At 33.6% G+C, this 18,749-nt stretch overlaps 1 protein-coding gene across 6 annotated transcripts in view; it reads left to right on the top strand.

Annotated features, from left to right (window-relative positions):
- Positions 1–18,749, top strand: part of FAM135A (family with sequence similarity 135 member A) — a 52,552-nt gene that overhangs the window by 25,890 nt on the left and 7,913 nt on the right. For 2 of the 6 annotated variants that reach the window (XM_087945067.1, XM_087945076.1), the window contains exons 10-17: positions 1,936–2,013; positions 8,876–8,931; positions 9,750–9,905; positions 11,097–11,170; positions 12,048–12,202; positions 12,818–15,011; positions 16,876–17,033; positions 17,579–17,670. In XM_087945067.1, the coding sequence (XP_087801193.1) occupies positions 1,936–2,013; positions 8,876–8,931; positions 9,750–9,905; positions 11,097–11,170; positions 12,048–12,202; positions 12,818–15,011; positions 16,876–17,033; positions 17,579–17,670 (2,963 nt within the window). Of the gene's footprint in view, positions 1–1,935; positions 2,014–8,875; positions 8,932–9,749; positions 9,906–11,096; positions 11,171–12,047; positions 12,203–12,817; positions 15,012–16,875; positions 17,034–17,578; positions 17,674–18,749 lie in introns of all 6 variants that reach the window. The other 4 variants (XM_087945058.1, XM_087945063.1, XM_087945088.1 and 1 more) reach the window with 3 other exon arrangements.

Below are 18,749 nucleotides of genomic sequence, written 5' to 3'. Positions count from 1 at the left end.
CATGCTTCTAAATTTCAATGGTGTGATTTTAAGGAACTTCAGAAATGAGGAAATGCTAGTGTGGCTCTGCATAATAATTAAACATACGAATTTTAGCTTAAAAAAGCCTACTTTTGCCACTTTGATATGGAAAATGATACAGCAATCCAAGGACTTAGATATGGACAAAAAAGTATGCCTTCTATTTTTGGTTAATTTATCTGATCATGCTCCTAGAAAGGGTTAACATGTACAGAGTATTATATTTACAACAGGTGTACAGGCTGATCACAACAAACTAGTAGTCTCCATAAATCTAGTTTTATATGCAATAGCATATAATGCAACAGCTAAAATCTATTATTGTACATTAAGACTCCAGCAATTATCCGCAGATACTTGAATTTGACATGGAAAAATATTTCAGAGAGAACATAGAATCATACTACATTTGTCAATACCTTCTTCAAAAAGCCACACACCTTTTCCTGGATTTTCACTGCAGCCACCTCATCCCACAAAAATGTTTATTTTAGTTGAGGAATCAAGATTCAACCAAATTCTTACATTCTCTGGTCATCTACTTAAACAAAGGCATGGCTTCTTTAAGGTGTCACCAAATGCAGTAGTGTGCACCTATTTTCTCTGAAGCACTTTTTCCACTGAAGATGCAAATCCCTGCACCTTTCTAGACTATAGGTTGTTGTTCTCATCTAACATTTCACTAGAATAGAAAAATATACCCCTGAATTGATGCATAAATTGGGATATAGCATTTGGTTGTGTTACTAATAAAATCCTTGTATTCTGTAATGAATTGTTTCTGTGCATTATACATTAATGTGTACATTATACTGTGTATACAGTATACACAGTACTGTGTATACAATACATTATACTGTGGTAATAATTTGTAAGGGTATATTTTGATCATATAGTTGTACATACATTTATCTAGTTTTATGAATTATTTAAGGAAAATATCTAAATACTTTCCTTAAGATTAAAAGTTATGTTTCAATAATAAGTTACCCCACAAAAAATTATTTAAATGAACCTACTCTAATCTTTGCAGGAATTAAATGGAATCCATGAGTTAGCCAATTATTGTTTCTAAAAAAAAAGTTTAGAATTGAAAGGAGGATTCTTCAATATATTATGTTTTATTGCTGACATTTTCTGTTTAATATTCTATTTTGATTTTTAGGTTCATTTATTCAATACTTTAATTTTGCCTGTGCATATGAAAAAAAACTTGTTATGCCTAGGACATTTACTGGGTTGGTGATGTGTACTAATATTACTAACATGAACTTACAAAACTTATTGCTAAACATACTGAGTGCAAATCAAAGTTGCACGTATGTAAGTTTGGATGAGATACTGCCTTACTTCCTGAAATGTGTGTTCAGATTATAAGCAGAAAAATGTAGTATTTTGAATTATTATCATAAAATAATGGGGTATTTGTTGTACACCATTTAGAAATTTGATTCAAATGGGATTCTAGCAAAAAGAATCTGAAATCATTCTGTTTGTTTGTTTTTTAATTGCCTTGCATTGTATACTTTCTTTTTGCCTTCTGTTTTCTTATTTTTCTGATGTACATTTTTATTTTTATAATTGGCTTTTTTTGGTCTTACAAAAAGAGAGAAGTTTTGAACAAATCATGTTCCACCCTATTCTATTAAAATAACAAAAATTGTTAGCATTTGAACAATCTTTCATTAACAGATTAAACTCCAAACTAATTATAAGCCCCAAGCAGCCATAATGTACATCATCAACTCCAGATCTAGAAATCTACTAAATTCTATTCTTTAATTTTCTTATCTAATTTCACTAATTAGTAGGCAAATTATAAGCTTTCTTATTAACTTTAAAGCTAGTAATAATAATAATAAGCACAAATGGAAGAGTGTAGTAACTAGTCATGTGTACAATCCCTATAACTAGCCAAGTCCAGCATGCAGGTCCTTTATGAACGTCTTCTCAGAAGAAAATATCTACGAATCCAGGGAGACGCCTATCTAGGTATGTTCTTTAAAAAGTGGGTTATATTTATAACCCATTAGGATTTATTATAGTAAAATTATATTACTGTTTGTAAATAATACCTATTATTTCATGTTTACAGAAGATCAATGATCCTTAAAGAGCAATTCAACCCAAGGGCCAAGGATCAATTAGCATAATAAATATATTAAATTAAGGCTCTGTCCAGCTTTGTCTGAAGTTACAGTGTTAATGAAATGAGATACTTTCACTGAAAGTTCAGTTTCTCCTACCTATTTGTCCTTCTGAAAGCATGCTTTGTAATAATATCTGGCTCTACTTCCAGGCATGAGACAAAATAATCATACATGCTTATGCTATAAGTGCAAATATTCAATGACTTGAATTCAGATTCCCCATACATGAAATTCTGATCCCAAGATGTTCTGATAAAAAAGAAAAGAGCAGGAGGATTTGGAGATAATACTCTCCTGAAGAGCATTTGGGGTGATGCTAGAAATGTCAAGGGAAAAATAAAATCAAATAGCCATTACATCTCTTTTAGTAGGAGCAGCCACTGAATTGAAATGTCTTCTGTCAAAGCGAGACAAACTGCAAAAGCATTTCTGTTCATGAAAAGGATCCAGTTCAATATGCTCTTTTGGATATTATTTGGAATCCCATTGTTGCTTTTATATACAGTGCATTCACAAAATATTCACATACCCTTCACTTTTGTCAATTTTGTTATACAGCAGCCTGATTTTACAGTTGTTGCAATTCATTCTTTTCTCATTAATCCACATTCAGTACCCCGTAATAACAAAGTGAAAACAGAATTTTAGAAATGTCTGTATATTTATTAAAAAGAAAAAATTGAAATATCACATTGGCATACATCTTCAGACCCAACACTCGATATTTTTTGAAGTACCTTTGGCAGCAATTACAGCTTCGAGTAATGACAGGACAAGCTTTGGACACCTGGATTGGGGGATTTTCTGCCATTCTTCCTTGCAAATCCTCTCAAGCTCAAACAGGTTGAATGGTCACTTTGGGTGGGCAGCCACTTTCAGGTTCCTCCAGAGATGTTCCATAGAATTCAAGTCAGGGCTCTGGCTGATCCACTCTAGGACATTCACAGAGTTGTCCCTAAGCCTCTCCTGTGTTGCTTGGCTAGAATTGTTGTCATGTTAGAAAGTTAACCTTTGGGCCAGTCTAAGGTCCTGACCGCTGTGGAACAGGTTTTCATTAAGGATATCCCTGTACTTTGCTCCATTCACTTTCCCTCAAACCTGATTAGTCTCCTAGTCCCTGCTGCTGAAAAACACACCCCCACAGCATGTCTATGGAGATTTTCCGTCATCTAGGTCATGGTTGTCCCAAAGATACTGTTTTCAAGAGGCAACTGGACTTTCTTGTTTTTGTTTAAAGACATTTCACTTTGCATTCAAGAAGCTTCTTCAGTTTTGACTGGATGGTGGGAAATGGAAGGATTTATATTCCTCGCAGACAGCTGGTCATTTGCATTCTTTTAGAGAGTGTTGAGGCCACTTGGAGGTTTGTCTGTTTCCTTGGGATCACCTGAGTGATGCAAATGGATGTAGAGCCTTCTTGTAACTGCTGAAAGTATTGTGTTGTGGAGCTGTTGTTTTTTCCAGGATGTTTTCTGCCATGTATCCCTTCACTGTTGAACACAGGCACAGGCTATTGATAATGAGTCTGTATTGTCTACATCTCAAACTGAAGTGCAAATGGTTTTTGTAGTCTGCAATTTTTTAAATAAATCTCTTCATACTCCTGCACCATTCAGAGTGTTCATCCCAAAGTGCATAGCTAAATGTCTATGGAGATTCTCAATCATCCAGATTTTGGTTGTCCCAAAGGTCCTTTTTCAAGAGCCAGCTGGACTTCCTTGTTTTTCTTTGAAGACGTTTTGCTTCTTATCCAAGAAGCTTCTTCAGCTCCGATTGGATGGTGAGGAATGGTGCACTTTGGAATGAACACCCTTCGAATGGTGCAGGAGTATGAACAGATTTCCAGAAAGACATGCAGATTATAAGAACCATTTGTGTTTCAGTTTCAGAGGCAGACGCTCATCCTCAACAGCCTGCGTCTGTGTTCAATAGTGAAGGAACACAGGGCATCTTTAGGACCCCCACACCACCATGCTTCACTGTTGGGATGATATTGGGCAGGTGATGAGCAGTGCCTGGTTTCCTCCAGACATAATGTTTAGAATTGAAACCAAACAGTTCAATCTTGGTTTCATCAGACCAGAGAATCTTGTTCCTCAGTGTTCAGGTTCTTTTTTTGCAAACTCAAAGTGGGCTTTCATGTGTTTTGCATTGAGGAGAGGCTTCCGTCTAGACAAGGAGTGTCAAACTCGCAGCATCATGTGACGTATCGGGACTTTTTTCCCCTTTGATAAACCAGGTGGGGGGGTGGCCGTATCTGGCCCTCAGCTTTGACAGCCCTGGTCTAGACACTCTGCCATAAAGTCCAGTTGCAGTGATGGTTGTCCTTCGGGCAGTTCCTTTGACCTCATGGCTTTTGCTCTGCTACAGTATGCATTGTCAGCTATAAGGCCTTCTATAGAGAGGTGTGTGCTTTTCCAAATCATGTCCAATCAATTTAATTTACCCCAGGTTGATTCCAATCAAGGTGTGTCAGCAATGAGCAAGATAAATGGGGGCACCTGAGGTAAATTTGAAATGTTGTTGCAAAGGGTCTGAATACTTGTGCCAATGTGATATTTTAGTTTTTTCTTTTTAATAAATTTACAGACATTTCTCAAATTATATCTTCACTTTGTCATGAGTTACTGAGTATAGATTAATGAGAAAAAAAATGAAATTCAACAAATGTAAAATCAGGCTGCAGCATAACAAAATTGACAAAAGTGAAGGGGTCTGAATACTTTCTGAATGCACTGTATAATTACAATTTATTAATAAATAGTGGCTTTCTTGTACATTTTGAACTTCTTAATTAAAAAGATAAAGGAAGAATATGTTCTTGGTTGTCTTAAATTACAGAAGGCCAAAAAACCGAGTTGCAGTTCTATGTTAGTCTGCTTAGGAACATAATTGTACTTTAAGATACAATCCATTTTGCTGTAAGTGGAAAAAGCACTGCATTTTTGGTATCTGTTTGCCTTAAGCTGGAATAATCACTGGGATGAGTATCCTAATTTGTTCATTCAACTGGCTCTAGATGTTTTAAAAATAAAATAATTATTCAGCAAATTCTTTCATTTGTATCATATGTCCTTTAGCAGCATCTGCGGCACACTAATGACATCAAAATGACAACACATGCTGTGATGTGACAACATCATCCAAATGCCTTCACCACATACTTGCATCCTGACATCTAACATAAATACATAAATCATATGCATTTGCATGTTGATGTCATACAGATTTCATTATCTTTCCTCATTCCCCTGCAAATTTTGGTGCTCCTTAGCCTAGTTGCCTGGAGGACTTCCCAATATTTTGATACTATCTCCTGTTGCTGTATCTTAAAGAATTCACATGCATATTGAAAACATGCAACTGTAAAAAATTAATTAATAATCATTAATTCTATTGATTCATAGATTAAAACAAGCCCTTTCTTCCATATTTTATACATAATACATGCTCCGCACTTTTGTCTTGAAATTACTACCTTAAAACATATGTTAAGATATAGCCTAATTTACTAATATAGAACATACATAATATGCAAGGAGCTATCCAACTTATCAATGGCAACTTAACAGTGGCTAGGGTGCTTGCCTAGAAACCAGGAAAGGTAGATTCTAGGTCTGCCTTAGGCATGAAAGCCAACTGGGTCACTTTGGGCCAGTTATGCTTTCTCAGGAGAAAATAGGAGGCTGGATTATTAAGTATTTTTGCCGCCTTGAGTTATATAAAAAAGGTGGGAGATAAAAAACTAATAATAAGAACAAACAATGAAAGCAACAGCTTATGTCAGGGATGTCAAACTCATGTCGTCATGGCGGTGTCACGTGACATATCAGGCCTTTTTTCCCCTTCGCAAAACCAGGCATGGGCATGGCCAGCATGTGATGCATCCGGCCCATGGGCCAGGAATTTGACATCCCTGGCTTAAGTGCACTTTTTCCAGCCTTCTTGAACAGACAGATACACAACTGAACCCAGTGAAGAATCAACAGTACAACATTGTGTTTCTTGAACACAGTCTATGAAAAAAGCCTGAGAGCAACATAAATACACTTCTCAGGCTTTTGATTGGAGGCTTTTCTTCAAAGTATAGTTTAATGTTCACTTTTCCAAATGGCGACCTACCACAAAGTACACAACACAAAAATATAGAGGGACATTACATTACAAACAGTAACAACTTCCCCATAGCGAATAATTAAAAACAAAATGAAATTTACTTATCATGTAGCTACTTCTCATGTAAGCAGCAATATATGATGGCTCTGGCTTACCCTAAATGATCCCTTGCTCTCTCTTTTATTTCAAGTCAATGTCAACAAAGTAAACCTGCTCTTGTTTTTGGTTAATGTAGACTGTAAGCTTCATAGCGTGGGGAAATTTACAGAAAATACAAGCCAATTATGGGACATAGGAACATTTTGTTCTGTGCTTGTGACAAAATTCTGGTTTATGCAAAAATTTGGTCCGAGCTCTTGATGGTAAAAAACTTGTTTCAAGTTCAGATCTTTCTGCCCATTCCTGGAATTGACTGAGCTTGTGTAAACATTTAGTTGAGCCTACAAAACTCTTCATATCCTGGGCCAAAACAAAGGAATGTTACATTTCAGAAAAATGAAGGGTGAATGCTATCTTTATTCTGTTTCTATTAGGGTCTCATGTCAAACTCCCAATATTTAGCAGTTAGAGGCACTTTTAGCTGAATGCAGTGGTGGTACCTTCAATAGTAAGCCTTGGAAAAATAGGTTCTCTCCTATGCAGACCACTACCTTGTCCTCAAATTTTACTCTGGATCTGTGGGAGAATCTCCAGAGCATTTTTGAGAAGGAGATGCTAATAAAATCCTCCCAGCTTGCAATTCTAATTGATCTATAAAAACCTTTGTTTCAAAATTTATATAACTACCCTAAAACAGCTTGCTCTGTTTTTGGAAAGTTATTTCACATCTTAAAAAAAAAACAACAACAACGCTTAGGCTGTTATATCTTTTTATATCCTAATATTTTCTTTATTTTCTCATGAAACATTACCAATTCAGCCCTTATGAAAACTTCAAAGACTTTTAAGGAAGTTAATGCTTCAAATTTATAGACATGTCCAAAATACTTTCAAGTAAAATCCTAGTTTAAAGGCATTTTTATAAATACATTAAAAAAAATTCTATGTAAACTAATATAGCGATTGGTTGGGAATGATGTAAGTTTTAAGATAAGAGTCTTCAAATCAAGCTTGATTCCCAGTGAATCAAGCTTGATTTGAATTCCCAGTAGGGGGCGTGCATAAGCGCACCAACGTGCCTACCGTCCCTGTCCTATTGTTTCTTTTATATATTTTTTATTTTTCTTATATGTATCCATGCATTCATAACTATGTTTTTACTTGTACCTATTATCTTGTAAGCAATTGACAAATAAAAATAAATAAAATTAAAATAAAATAAAGATTTCAAGAATTGATTTTCAATTCCCAATAACGCCTACAGTCTTGGTATATCCAGGAGCTCTTCCATCCAGATAGTAACCATATCTATAGCCCTGTATGGTTTCTTAGATCAGCTAAATTTGATTATTGGTTTTTACTGTCCAGTTCTAAAATGGGTCATCTTAATGCCAGTTACACAATTTTAAAAGATAGTTCTAAGAATCTTTGGTTAGAAAAGGATTTAAGCTATATTCTTGTGAGAAGAAATATATCTACAGTATAATTATAATCTGAAAAATGCCCTAGTAAATTTAAATTGATATCAGACCTTTTTATCAATGAGGTTAATGAATTATTAAAAATACCTTAGCAATTACCTTTACATATATGAAAAGACTTTACAATACCTGTATTTTTTTCACTTGGTTCAGTCACTTAGGTGTCTTGATTTATGCGTGTAACAACTTGCGACCAGAAGTCTGGTCTCAATTGTGATCATAAGTCAAGCACCACAACTAAGGGATTTTTATTCTGAATAAATTTAATAGCTTCTGTTTTGAGTTACATGAACAGAATGGGCTCCAGCAGATACAATTGCTGACCAAAGTGGAGCAACAATTTTTGCCAATTCCTTCTGTGTAAGTCAAACTACTGCCTACATAGTTTAAAGGCAGTCATCTTAAGAGAGAAGGAACAAATTTTCAGTAACAAAAAAAGGAGAATCCCAGAAAATGACAACCTATCCTTATCAACGGCATATGATAAATGGAATTCCAAAATAATGTTTGTTAAACTTTTCCATTACCTCTGTTTGTATTCCTTAATTCTCCAACCCAATTTTTGACATTTTTAAAATACAACCCCATTTTGATTTTCAGTACACATTCTTCCGAACTTGCTTTTCTAGTGATAATTTTCATGAGCTCATGATTATATCAATCTTAATAAAATTTCAACATTTCATCTTTATGCATTGTACGGTGTTGCCTTTTAAAATACATAATCAAAAGAGGTCTAAAGAAAAAAAATCTATATTATCATATGTGTTTAATATTTAAAAAGCATAATTAACAGTGAAATTATTGCAGAAAAAAGGGCCCTAAATAAAATGGCTTAAGTCACTTTAAGAATTACTAGATTTCAGATGATATTTATAATATTTTAAAACTGTCAAAATAAATTCCTTGTTTTTTATATCTCTAATGCATTCAAATGTGGTTTAGTTTGTAATTTACATATTATTTAGAATTTAGGAATATTAATTTTACATACACTGGTCTTTTCAGAGAACGTAGATGTAGATGTAGAAGCACGCCTTTTGGAACTCTGTGAAGAAATAAAGGTATTGTCCCCTAATCAACATACGTCCAGCTTCAAAAACCCACTGATCAATAGGAAGAAGAGGGTGTTCAAATAGATATCAGCAACACTAGAAAAAAGGGAGAGGCAAATGCTAAAATTAAAAGTATAACATAATGTATTTTCCAAAGCTAGTCAATCATCACTGATAGGGTATTCAGAGAGGCACAAAATTTACCAAAGAGAACACTTAAATTATTAAAGGAACAGAACTCTCTTTTTGAAGAAAAATGATAATTGTTAAGGACTGATCAATTTAAGAAAAAAAGATAATGGTATTCAATTAACAACTTCTAACAGTTGTAGAGTGCCACGTAGAAGAGAGGATAGAAAATGTCTATGTGCTGGGGATGTAGCTTGTTTAGCTGTGTACAGATGATACGGTGGCAATCATAATCTCTGAAAGGGGATTCAGAAATTTTTCAAAGATTATTAGGCGTTATTCCTAAGTGGAAATGTAAATTCAAAGTCAATATTCATTGGAATCCATGAGCCAACAATGTAGAGGGAGGGTTATTGTCTCCTTGCCCATTCCCTTGGATTTCAGAAGCCTCAACTGATTAGCCACTGTTGAAAATCAATTCCTAAATGCAGTCTCATTCACAGATGGTTCTTAATGTGGAAATTACCTGAGATGTTGAAAGTAATTGTAATTCAATGTTGTAATTCAAACAAAGACAGAAATTAATTATATTAAAAAAAGTTTCAGTGTGGCCACTTGAAAAAAAATCCGTATAAGTTTTTCAGATAATAGCCATTCTACTTCTAGGATTATAGGTTTGTTGGTTTCTATTGGTGCAGAAAATGGAAAATCCTGATGAACTGGCAGAACTTATAAACATGAATCTTGCACAGCTGTGCTCTCTCTTGATGGCTTTATGGGGACAATTTCTGGAATCTGTTAACTTCCAAGATGATGTCATTGCACTATTATCACAAGAGCACCATATAATGCGTGTATGTATTTATCTTTTGTCTTTCAATTTATAAAAGTAAAATTTATTTTAGTTCTGTTCTAGTAAAGCTGAAAGTTAAAATATATCAGTTTAGCTCATTAAAATGTTAACTCCTTAAGTTTATAAATTATTTTCTAAAAGGTTAAAGTTATTAACAGTGGATTAAAGCTACTAAAGTTGTGTAAATCTATTTAACTTTATAAATATCTATGTCAAGCCCGAAATTGATAACATATTGATAATAATGATAATTAATTCTTAACCACTAAGTTGTCTGGCTAACTAAAATTTTAAACATAAACCTTAGAAAATACCATAAATAAAGACTGGCAGCAGACTTTATTATCAGCCTAAATTCTTCATCTGTAATCTAGATAATATTGGAACTACAGTAAGTATTGATCAAGTTAAATTAGATGCTTCAACATTTCCCCAGTTATCCTACAGATCCTTTTAATTTGTAGACCTTGATTCCATGTAAATGAATTCTAGTGGCATCTGAGTCAGTTACTTCGAGGAAGCAGTGAATTGCACTATAAAATTCCTGTACAATATATGAATAATTAATTTTAACTGCTACAAAAGGAGACAGGATAAGAAGCAGTTGAGGTAGACTAAAAACATGTACTTACAGGATAACGGAATAGCTAAATTAATATGCATTTTAGGTCAGGGACTGGGAATAGAAATATAAGCTGATCTTCAATAAATCAGTTTCAGATGCATAGAAAGTCACATGGAGAAGTTAGTATTTATTATATATGGATATCTATGATGTTTGGAAATGTACTGAGGGCTAGGAGGTTGAATTTAGATGACTAAGAATAATGGATAATATTTTTTTAAATAAAACTAGCATATTTACTATGAATAAATGTTTCAGATTGGAGACATTGAGTAGAATGTGTAGCCTTTAAGTGTAAACCAATGGTTTTTCTTTGAATGTTCCCCTGTTACATATATCTCTGGTTGACAATAAAGAAAAAAGATAATAGCCAAATATTGCTTATTTTTAAAAAAAAATCCCTATAATTTTATACATAAGCATTACTATATAAGCATAAGTGTTGTATATATCTATTTTTTTAAAAATTAATTAACCACCATTATTTTAAAATGATGACATAAGTACACTTCATGTATTTTTTTGGAAAAGTAAAGCAAATTTAAAACATATCTCAAAACATTTTAGGTACGCAGATTTTCTGAAGCTTTTTTTTGTTTTGAACATCCTCGGGAGGCAGCCCTTGCATATCAAGAGCTTCAGTAAGTAACTTTTTAAAAAAACGATTGAATCAGAATCCATAAACTTATTGTCTTTATGTTCTGTATTGATTTAAATTAGTTAATTCTGTAATATTTAAAATAGTAAAATATATTCTGTAATGTGTATCTTTAGTTCTCTTAGTGACTTTTGTCAAAAGCTATCTTGGCATTCACTGAAATCTTATATCATTGGAGTCTTCTTTGAACAGTTGTGGGAAGCAGTTCTTTTGGTGCAGTTCCCCTCTTTTCCTACAATGCCTTATTGTAGGAACTCCTGCTCCCTTTCTGATGGATAGAAATTTCTCCAGATTCAGGGATAAGGAGGAAACTGACAGAAAAAAAGGCCAATCTGTTTTCACCCCTTTCCTGTCTTAGAACCTTCTGTTGGATCAAATAGCCTTCCCTGGAAAAAGAAGATTTTTTTTAATAGACTCAGTAATAATATTAAATACCATTCTCAATCAGTGGTATAATGAGAGACTGTTAGGACCAATTTTTCAAGTCTCTCCTTGGGTAACTGGCAAAATAAAATATGCTGTTTACATTATCTAAGCCATGAGTTCAAAAAGTGTACCCGCCAAGAAATACATGAGTGACACTGTGCTTAACTGCTGCCATTTCTATTGGTGATATAGATAGATTGCCTTCATAAAATATGATACAGTTCTATATATGTTTAAATGATATACATGTATAATTACTGTATATACCTGTATAAATAATACGGTTGAATATGATTTCTATAAGTAATACAAAATACTGGATTTTGATTAGTGTTCACAATTTATTGAATCCATGAACACAACTACATTTTAAGTGCACTATAAGTTACATGTTTACTTTTTGTGACTACTTTAACATCAACGGTATCTTTCAGTGCCCAGAGTTACCTTCAGATGTGTACTGCAATAAAAAGCACTTCATTCTGTAGTTCTCTCCCACCTCTCCCAATTGAATGCAGTGAATTAGATGGAGATCTGAATTCCTTACCTATAATCTTTGAAGATCGGTATCTAGATTCTGTCACTGAAGGTAAGTCAGAAATATTGAAGTTAACCTTGCTGGAATTAAATAAAATTTTGACTTTTTATCTTGCAAGGTTCTTATTGAAAACAAGGATTGAATAAATTGAAATTAAACAAGACCAGAATAGGCTAATGCAATTGATTTTTTTTTTCATATAAAGGCAATAAATCTTAAGATAGTTATTTAAGTAATTGTTTATAGCATTGCAGGGAGAAGATAAGCGTCTAAAATCTTATTGACATTTGAAAATTTTGTCACGTGCCAGATAACATTTCCCTTGCTTTGTTTTATAATCTGATTTCAGGGAATTTGCTAAAGGTCTATAATTCCAAAGTACCTTATATATTTTATGTACAAGGAATTCTGGGTTCATTCCATTGAAGCTAGATAAAATCAGAAAAGTTTTCTGCTTTTTGTTACATAGACTAATATAATATTATTCTAATATGATGAAGAAGTCATAAGCAGTTGGCCTTTATCTCAAAGGTACCTGATCTTGAAAGAATTGCTTCTTTAATATATATTTTAAATCTTTACCATAATATAGTAAAATGTCTTTTGCTATTGATTTCATGAGCTTATTCTAATTTTATTTTTAATATTTTGTCTCTTAATAAAAAGACGTGGATGTTCCCTGGCTAACTATTCAGCCAAAGTCTGATTCCAAGAAACCAGATAAACAAGATACTGAAGATAATTTCACAGCTACCTTTTTGAGTCCAGAGTTGAAAAACAAGCATTTGGTTGCCTCAGAAAGTGAAAAGCAGTTTACAAAGTCCACAAAAGGAAAATGTGAAGATATCAATAAGTCCAAAGTTAAGGTTACCAAATTAATAAAAACAATTAAACCTGAAAATCCAAAAAAAGTAGTAAAACAAAATTCTAAAGATTCTGTTGTCCTAGTAGGCTATAAATGTTTGAAAAGTGCAGCACCAGAGGACATAGCCAAGTGTTTTGAAGGAACTTCTTCATACAACGAGAAAGAAGGATTGGATATTACTACTGTTGGTGAACATGTCTGTGATGCAAAAACCTCCCCACAACAAGTTGGTCAAAAGGAATTTAAAGTTGAAGAAAAAGTTATTAAACTAGAAGAGAATGAGGAAAACTTGCATACTTCTGTCACATCTCCCTATGCAGATTCAGTCAGTTTGGGTACATTTTATACCTCCCAGACTGGAATTGATGACAGTCATGAGGATAGCAACTTGACATCCAGAACTGTTGCTGAAAAATATATTAGTTCCTCTGGAGTTACAAAAATAGAAGTGAAACCATACTGTAGGAAATCACATGGAGGAGATAAAGTGTTTGTTCGAATTGGATCAGGGAAAACAGCAGAACTTACATTTGAAGGTTCAGAATCAGAAAACAGATCTAAATCAGAAGAGGAACTATCACTCGAAACAAAAGTTGTGCAAGAAACAGACTTCCAGCATGCTGAGGATTCTTTAACCACAGCTAATCAATCAACAAAAGACATTCCCACTACAATTTTAAGTGGAGAGACTCTTAAATTGCCTGATGTTAATAATACCTATGCATCATCTAGGTTCTCGGATTCTGGTGTAGAAAGTGAGCCAAGTTCTTTTGCAATGCATCCAAGTGCAGATACAGCTTTTGAAACTCCTCAAGGCCAAAGCATGTGCAACAGTGAAAAAGCATTTCCTCAACTTGTGCAAAAACCAGATGTCATTATTAAAACCCTGATGGAAAGTCACTGTACTGAGAGCACAAGCGCAGTTAGTGAAATACAATCTTCTCTGACATCTATAAACTCTCTCCCTTCTGATGACGATCTTTCCCCTGAGGAAAATTCAAAGATATCCGTTTTACACGAATGCCAATTAAGGGACAGTGAAACGGTATTAGACTTGGGAACAATTGATTTGACAAAATGTGATGATATTGATGAGCCCGATATTTTGCCACCTCACTGTATAACATATTTTGAACAATCAGACAATGAAACTTCATGTTTGCCTTCCTTAACCTCAAAAATCAAGGATCCTCAACAGCTGGTTGAAGATACAGCTACAGCTATGAATGCTCACGGCTCACAATTCAGTTTAGACAATACATGTAAAGATTCCCAAAGATTAGAGGAAGAAAAATCAAGTGAAATTCCTTCGGCAATTGTTTATCCAGGAAACTCCTGTGTTGTTTCAGGTTCTGTAAGTTCCTGTGCTGATAGTATGAGAAACACAAGTGAAAGGAATATTGATAAAATGTTAGAACAAAAAGAAATAACTGATAAGTTATTCATTACAAAAAATCAAAATCTTACACACTTGAAGGTCCCCTCGTTAGAAGGTAGTACTGATATATTAAAGCAAGGACTTGTTGAAAACTACTTCGGCTATCAGAATAGTACAGAGATTTGCAATGTACATTCTATTGACAGCAATCTTGTTAGCCCTCAAAGGGGAACCTTATGTTCTGCTTCTCCACAGGAGGAGGAAGAAGAGGCTCAAGATCAAAGCATGGTGGAAAATGGTTATTTTGAGGAAGCAGAAGATGGCCTTTTGTACAAAACTATAAATGATTGTCTTGAGAACTTTGATCTAACAAGTGAAAGAGGTTTAAGAATAGAAAGTTTGTCTAATGAACTTTTGGGAAATGAGACAAATACAGCTCCATTATGCAAGCCAGATAATTTGATTTTTCCTCCAGTCTTGAAAGGATATCCAAGTAGCAATTTATGGTCCACCCAGGATAAATCCAGTTCTTTTTCCAAGCAGTCCAGCACCTCCTCCTGTAGTGCAATTTTATCTGTTCCCTGGTATGAATATTCTCCCAAACCACAAATGCTAGCGTAAGTGGATATTGTATTGTTTGTTTTGATGTCCTATAGTTGATATTTTGATTTGTAAGATTCCATGAGCCTGAATGCATGACATATATATCAATCTACTGACTCTATCAATCAACACTTTAAAAAATGGGCCCAGAAGATATTTTAAAAATAAAGATGCACATTTTTAATTGTAATTCAGAAATAGAAATTGCATATTGTTTCTGATAGTTGCTATTTTCTTCATTTTGCTTGGTCAGGAATTAGGATTATTTATTAAAATAGTAAGCATTTTCCTGTTTGTTCATAAGGACTGTAACTGGGAAAGCAGAATTTAGCTAAAGAGACAAAGAGTTTACCGGTTTAGTAGATAGAATTAGGATATGCTAAAATCACAATCAGAAGCATTTCCTAGAAGAACCTAGATATTTTATTGTATGCAGATAATGTAACCATCCTTTTAAAAAAATGTACTTGTGTGTGTATAAAGGAAGGTTGAATTCTTGCTTTTTAAAGGGATGAAGTTGTTTCCAGTTACTAAAATTAGTTACTGGGGTTGCAGATTTTTCCCAATTACGGGTAAAACTGGATGGCTGGTAAGATACATATGAATATCTTATTTTGAAATTGTATACTTTGGTTTATGCTGAAAATGAAATTGGGAAATTGAGATAGCCTGACAGAGAGCCAGCACAGATGAAGGTGAAGAAATATAGCTTCTTTTAAATACAGTGCATGCAAAAATATTGGTAGGTTATTGTTATTGTTGTTATGATGGTGATGATGATGATAGTGATTTAATCTTCAATTCAATTCACAGTCTGGACTGGTAAAAAGTTAACAGTTCAAGTCCTAACCAAGGACCTAAGAGCTGTTAAGGTAACGTCTGAGATATGGGCAGGTCCGAGTAAGGTGTTTTTTTTACAAAGTCAGAATATTCAGGTCTGATAAGTTCAAAATTTCCATGTATCTAGGCAACCCTTTGGGTATTGCTCTAAGCGCTCCTACTAGTATTGGTACAACCATTGATTTCTTCCAACACAATTATTATTATTATTCATTGTACAGCCAATCTAGATGCTCAGACTGGATTTGGCATTTTTTATCCACCTATTTATCATCTCTTTGATGTTTGATGGGTGTTACTATTATTAAATATAGAAAACTGAGGGCAGAAAAAGACCTAGTGGTCCATCAAATCTGTCCTTTGAGTTTTTGTTTTCTTTTTAATTTATGTATTATGTTTAATTTATAATTTATGAATAAATATTTAATTTATGTATTTATTATATTTTATTTATTTATTTGTATTCAGATACAACTAAATAATTGTTCCTGAACTTTAGAAATAATTTATTCTTAAATTTTACTTTATTAAAGCAGACCTGCTGATCTGATGAAATTTCTGATATGTTGACTCAATATACTTGATGTTGTAGTCACAACATATTTGAAGGCTAGTAAGATGGAAGAGAGATTTAAGTTTGTAAATTTCTACAAGCAGAAAGCTGCTTCAGTATTAACACAATATAAGTATAGCTGTGTGACATGAAATACAGCTAAATTGCTAAGGAAGTTGTGTTCAGGTACAATAGGTTGATGTTCAGTAATCTTGTGAAAGTACTGAATATTTTATTAATTACAGCAGAATGCTTTTGCAAATGTTATTATCTGAAGCACACATAACTGGAAAATGTAGACGTAGATTCAGGACAGAAATTCTCTGTAAATTTTTCAGAGATTAAGATCTATGGGTTTTACTGAGGAATCTATGATACTGGTTTTCTAGTCAACTTTATTTAATTAATACATAAAACTTGAACACCTATAATTTTCTTATTTTAATTTCCATGCTGAATGATAAAAAAAAATCTATTAATTACAGATTCCTTCATGCTAAAGAAGAATTGAAGCAACTTCAGCTTCCCGGATTCATGTACAGTGATGTTTCCAGTTTAGCATCTTCCATGCCTTATTTCAGCACAGAAGAAGAAAATTCAGAAGATGGAATACATCTCATTATCTGTGTGCATGGCCTAGATGGTATGCTGTGGAAGCTGATAATAAATTAGTAAATACTTGAAATGCTGGATTTCAAATTTAGTTTAAATAAGAGAACATTTAGTCTGCGTAATACAAAATATAAGCAAATCTCTAAAAGTAATTAAACTAAAATGCTAATTTGAAAACAGTCAAATCAGCATTTCCATCTAGTTATTGCTAATTAGGATGCTGCTTGTGTTTGATATTATCCTTGCATTGCATAAAATACCAAGTATTTTCTTTTTAAAATAAACAGATGCAGTTATCTAAATTTCTTGTTCTCAGCATGATGTTTAATGTAGGTAATGCAGTGTTAATAAAACAAGGCAGCTATCCAAATGCTTATGGCAAGTTATTGTCATAAAATATTGTTAAATTGCATTGTGCATGTTCTATTTTAGGTGCCATTTAGGTTCTTTAAATATGTAATTATATTTAAATATTTAATTAACATTTCTACAGTATTAGATATAATTATTTTAATTTAAATGTGTTATTTCTGGCAAGTAAACCTTTCTAATATCTGAAATTTTCCTTTATTTTAGGTAATAGTGCCGATTTAAGATTAGTAAAAACTTACATTGAACTTGGTCTTCCAGGAGGTCGAATAGATTTTCTGATGTCTGAGAGAAATCAGGTAGTAGCACCCAAGAATTACTGATTAATTTATAATACCTCTAGAGATATCTTATTTAAATTAATTTATGTATGAATCTTGCTGGATGACTCTCCCATGATCTCATACAGATATTAAAAAGGAGGGAAGAAAGGTCTGAGTCCTGAGATACCCCACATTACAAAGTTCCATTCCCATTTCCAACTGGAACTGACCACTGAGAAAGGAAACAGTGCCCCCCACTTGTGACTCCCAAAGACAGTCCAGAAGGATACATGTTCAGTGATATCGAAAGCAGCCAGGGAATCCAGGCAGGATAGGATATACACACCCAATCCTCCACCAGCATCTCAGTGCTGTATCCTGGCCTGAACCTTGACTGAAAAGTCTCCGGTATCCCACATTCCATTCAGGCTGGCTAGATGTTGTACTTTGCCACATTTTTGAGTGTCAGAATCTTTACTTTTTGTTAATACAATCGTTTGGTTGGGATCGAATCAAACGTTTGCTTTTTAAACATCAAACATTAAATAAGCGATGGCTAATTAACCTTGAATTGTTGAATAAACTAAGTTTGCCTAACATAATGGTTTGAGTAGTTACACATGCTATGTCTTCCAGGCTTCAATCTTTTAAAGCAGTTATAATGGTTCTGCTGCACATAGTAGTTTAGTTTGGTCCCATTCAGTTCCACTCTACTCTATTATTGTATTACCTGGTGCCAGATCAGGTCTGGGTGGCTCACAATATTAGAAAAAAAATACAAAATGATTATGAAAGATAATGAAACAAAGAATATAACAAGTATGAATGGTTATTCAATTAACTCACAATGTACAAAATATGATGAATGCTTCTAATATGGGCAGGAGGGGTCCATCTCCCAAGTCCAGAGAAAGAAGCAAAATCTTTTAGGCTTTATGAAATGGGGAATCATGGTGATAGCTGCCTTGATGTCAGGACATTTTGTCTTACCGCTGTTTTGTTCTGTCTCTAAAGCTTTCTTGGGAATTACTGCTATTACTTTTAATTGTTCTTTTCCAATATTCCTGTAATTTGCTAAAGATGCATGCTTATCACAAAACAGTTTTGTATAAGAA

The sequence above is a fragment of the Notechis scutatus genome, chromosome 1 (genome assembly GCF_049901735.1).
Source record: "Notechis scutatus isolate UNSWTSFEM ecotype Mainland chromosome 1, rNotScu1.2, whole genome shotgun sequence".
Lineage (NCBI taxonomy): Eukaryota > Metazoa > Chordata > Lepidosauria > Squamata > Elapidae > Notechis > Notechis scutatus.
The sequence above is the reverse complement of the archived record's forward strand: the minus strand, read 5'-3'. Positions and strand labels throughout refer to the sequence as shown.